This window comes from Branchiostoma floridae, chromosome 18 (assembly GCF_000003815.2).
Source record: "Branchiostoma floridae strain S238N-H82 chromosome 18, Bfl_VNyyK, whole genome shotgun sequence".
NCBI lineage: Eukaryota > Metazoa > Chordata > Leptocardii > Amphioxiformes > Branchiostomatidae > Branchiostoma > Branchiostoma floridae.
The window spans coordinates 432,366-437,148 of NC_049996.1; the positions used below are offsets into that span (position 1 = coordinate 432,366).

Sequence of the window (4,783 nt, forward strand, 5' to 3'; positions counted from 1 at the left end):
GTGGCTTTTACGGCCGTGGACAGCGTCGCCTGTAGCTTCCACCAAGGAGCTTTTATCAGATTTTTGTCCGTCAAGGTTGACGGATTGGTTTTAAAAGTTTTCCGTCACAAGCAGCAAATTTCCGTCAATTGACGGAAAAACGGACTCTGGCTAGAGCCCTGCCTGGATTTGAAATTAAGTTCCGTCAAGCAAAAGAGGACTGACGTATCACACTGACCGTCCCTTATTGTGCCCAAAGAACCTAACAAAACTATTTGTTGTTGGCAAAATGCCTGTAAGAATAATGACTATCACAACAAAGGTACCACAATGGAGACGTGTTTGTTATGGCTGTGTTTCAATTTACCATTCCACTGTAATGTATTGTACTAACATTGAATAAAAGCCCCTACAAAAAGTACAAAATATGCAGCTTTTCCAGTGTACTGCAATGCATTACATTCATACAACCTATCGTTAACCTGTCTTCCGATACTGTTGTTATTAAGACAAATTCAATGCTACAACGTACCATTTTACATGCGCTAAAACACACATTTACAAATTACCCATAGACAACTTCCAGATAATCTGGTATCATTCCCTATAACCTTGCTTCCTTTAAAACATTTACAAAACAAAACATTAAAAAAGTGTTTCTACAAAATTTGAATTAACACTATTCAAAAAAAGAAAAGTTTTCACAATGACTTATTGTGTACAAATTTTCTGATGTTTTCTGATCTTTGGTCACTACATGTAGGGTTTTGGACCACACCATTTGTTCAAGGGGGTGTTTGAACCTCAATCTACCATGTAACCCCCAGTCTAGTAAAATATACTGTACATTGTGTACATCAGCACCGAATGTATTGGCAAATATGCAAGTATTAGGTCCTACAACTACATTAGTTTACCACTTTTTTGGACTAGTCCACTTCAAAAACAGGGGTCACAGCAAGGTAGTAATATGTACACTTGACTTACATTACAAGAGTGCCCGAACCTCACGAAGGCCGACACTCTGGAAAAAGCACCAAATTCTTTTCATAATTACAAGTATTTCCTGATGTTTTCTGCTCTATGTATAAAAAAACAGTGCGTTTGAGCTACAACTATTTTACACTGTTGTGGTCATTGTCAGTTGGACACAGAATAAGAGACAAAAATGTGTGACTTTAACAGCCCAATGCTGACGAATTAAGAGCTACTGTTAGTCCACTGTGATCACACTAGAGTCCAACTGGATGCATAGCATCCATGGTAACCTTTCAACTTTACTGTACAAGACTCAGTGATCCGTTTTGACTTAAAGGTCCTCTCGAGGCGAAGACTGGTACAGTCCGTCAAACTTGCTCATGTACTTGCGGACGTACTCTCTCGCCTTGCTCTTGACGTTTTCGTTGACTTCCAAGTCTTCCACGTGCCTGCAGTGTTTGAGCTCCTTGTTCATGATCCCATGTGTAAGCTGTAGGGGAAAGAGGGTTTATAATGACATCAAGACAATTTTACAAAGAGAGCATATCTTACACAGTGCAAAAGTAACTCAAGCAACAATAAGATGCAATTACAGACTTCACACTGGCTTGGCTAAGTTGCATACTTGGTCACTCCAATGCAACATATAACTAGAGAGGCAACACTGTTGCAAAACTGCAGAATGTTTTCCCTCTAGCCTTGTGCCAAGCTACTTGCATACAATACTGTACCATTAGGCTCACCCCAAAGTAGTGTTGGAGAGTGAAAATGAGAATTAGGGCTGTGAATGGGGGTATCTGAGTAGCCTGACGCGATAGCCAGCCAAGCCTTTTCCGTAAACCTTTTCTGCTAGGAGGAAGAGAGATAAAGAACGCACCACCAATAAGACTGGCAATAAAAATGTATCATTGCCATGACGACGATTGAGGGTACAACAATACAGCTCAAATCAGAAATAGACTGGAACTTCCCTGTCGCACTATCCCTGGCACAATATACTAGCCCACCTGTAACATAAACCTACAGCCAGCAGAAATGTACTATCCCCGGTACAGCACAATGGTCTGCCAGTGACCTAAACCTACAGCTGAGCACTACAGAAGTATTTCCTGTCTGCCTGTGGCCTATGGCTTGAACAAGCTCTAGAAAAGAAAATGTATCCTTCCTAACATAACATAACAACCAAGACAACGTGATCCATTGTGCAGAGTTCCCTGTCTAGTTTCAAAGGACAAATTCCTCCAGGGAGGAAGTGTGACCTAAATTCCACCATTGCATACCAGAGATACATCTGGAACAGATTTGGGGGGGAGGGCTTGCATACCCAGCATACTGCATTCCTGTGGAAATGCCTGTGCAATTCCTAGAATTTTTGCAGACTGAATGCAATATATACCACTTCACGACTCCCCTGAGGCGTCGTCAAAAACAGTATGTGCACTCCTGCATATCTAAACTGTGCATACCTGGAAAGTACTCTCAAACATATTGTTTTTCAATGGGGCTAAATACAGCAGGTAAAATGTTGTTGGAGGTTAGGTGTGAAACCAAAAGGTACCACGTAGGATCATTACCTTTCTCGCCAGGTGTTTGAAGTCTTCCGTCGACGTGATGCGTCCGTGCTTACAGTCAGGCTTCCGGTACGGGTTTAAGATCGAGACGACAAAAGTCGCCATCTGTGGTACGTCAAACAACAAACCAATCAACAAACAAACGAACCAACAAACTGGAAACAAACAAAATGCAACCTGTTGATCTAAGCAAAAGCCTGTCGATGAAAACGCTAGTGGTGATATGAGGATATGACTTTGAGATTCTATGTGAAAATCCTCAATACCCACTACCATTTTGACCAACAGGCGTATTATAGAACAAAAGGGAACGAATATAAAGATTTAGCCATTCCTTACCTTTTTCCTGAAGACATCCTTACACTTGCGTGCTGTCTCACTGGAGGTGTCAGCATCAGCCTTTGTGGGTTTTCTCTTTCCCTGGATAAGGAATGGGCAAAATTATAGCTTTGTGCATCTAGTAGCACAACTCTATGGAAGAATAGGTAATAGTTTTACTACAAGGGGGGCACCTAAGTTTTCCAAAAATTGACTTGTCCTATCGGGCAAGTACTTAAAAAATTTACTTGCCCGAACCAACTTTTCACTTGCCCAAAATCAAAATGACATTTTTCTATGTATATTCATGGCCTTCAATGGAATTTTTGTTATTGGCTCTATTTTCTGTGTTAATCAATGCTTGATGTCATGACTTTGAAAAGTAGCAAGTACATCAAAATCTCGCTCAATGGAGAAAAGCTAACTTGTCCGATCGGGCAAGTGGGGAAGGACATGCACTTGCCCGATTGGCATTTTCACTTGCCCCCGACTATAGGGCTAGTGGACTTGTTTATCCCTGGCTGACTATAAAATGACCAAAAAATGTCATATCACAGTCAGTTCTTTACAGAAAAAAAATTAAAGTAAGAAAGTAATCTTAGCACAAAAAGAACAAAACTTTTTTATTTTACTAAGAAAAAAGTCAAGAGGGGAGCTGTAAATATCTTAAGAAAAAACACCCCATGACCATACATCTAAAAGAATAAATATACAACTGTGAAAGCAGAATTTCTGATGGCCGGCATTGTTTGTAAGTACAGTCAAACCTGCCCGAGCGACCACCTCTTCTCAGCGACCACCTGGCCATTTCGACCGCTTTTTCTCGGTCCCGATTTATTTTCCCATTGACGTAAGCATTAAGTGACCTTTTCTCAACGACCACCTCAGCCCAACGCGACCGCGACCGGCCCAAATTTGGACCCATAACGACCGCATCATTTTCAAAATTGAGGTTTTCATCGATTTTTTATGATAACTAGCGTGATTTTGTGCCGAAATCGGCCAGTTTGCGTCGGATTTTGGGGTTGAATTTACAGTTTACAGTGTGCGTGTTGTATTTGACATTAAAGACCTCGCTTCTTTGCGTGCGTGCAGTGTGCTTGCTATTTGGCATTGAACACAATGGAAACCATTTATACTTTGCATCGGGCATGTTTTGAGTTGATACTCTTCTCAGCGACCACCTGTCCAAATCGACCGTTTTTTTCCGGTCCCCCGGGTGGTCGTCTTGGGCAGGTTTGACTATATATCAATAGCAAGGAAACAAAGGTGTGACTCCAACCATAGACGCAGAACCCTAGTTAACATTTTTCGACTTTTACTTATTTCTAGGCAAATGTGTGTTGAAATATTTTCTACAGAGGACAACCTAGTTCAGGCCGCCCAAAGCAACATGAGGCTGTCATTTGATCGGCAAAAGCCCCTTTGGCAGAAATTCTGAGTTTGAACTTTAAATATGATAAGGGATAGGCACACAAGTCTCCAGTCTTAAATATAACAGTTCTAAGTCTTCTTACCTGAGACTTTAAGACAATTAAGAGAAGTTGTTACCTTGTGGTGATCATCATGTGTAGGTGTTCCCAGGTCCATGTCTGCCTCATCTCCCCCTAACTCTGGTTCATTACCAATACCATCCCAGGATGGAGGGTCCCACTGGGTTTGTCTGGGGGAAAAAACAAGAACAGAAAATTGTTTTCGTTCTGTAATTATGAAACTTGAGAGATTTGAACAACCTTTTGTTGTGAATTACTAAAAATGCCAAAACTTTCACTGTGGTTTTATGTTCGAGGTTTTTGTGGCGGTTGCTTCACCATGAACTCAAAACGGAAGAGGAAGATAGACAAAAGGAAAATGTTCATGGTGGTTTTGAGTTTGCGGTGAAGCCATAGGCGGCGCGAGTGGAAGACAGATGGAAAATGTTTACGGTGGTTTTGAGT

General features: G+C 41.3%; 1 protein-coding gene across 1 annotated transcript in view; it reads right to left on the bottom strand.

The window, feature by feature from the left end:
* Positions 1 to 305: 305 nt before the first annotated feature.
* The window catches only part of LOC118405673 (histone-lysine N-methyltransferase SETD2-like), a gene marked incomplete in the record, with an annotated part of 27,285 nt that continues 22,807 nt past the window's right edge, over positions 306 to 4,783 (bottom strand). The window contains 4 exon segments of the mRNA XM_035805274.1: positions 306 to 1,447; positions 2,532 to 2,633; positions 2,868 to 2,948; positions 4,398 to 4,509. Coding sequence (XP_035661167.1) covers positions 1,289 to 1,447; positions 2,532 to 2,633; positions 2,868 to 2,948; positions 4,398 to 4,509 — 454 coding nt within the window.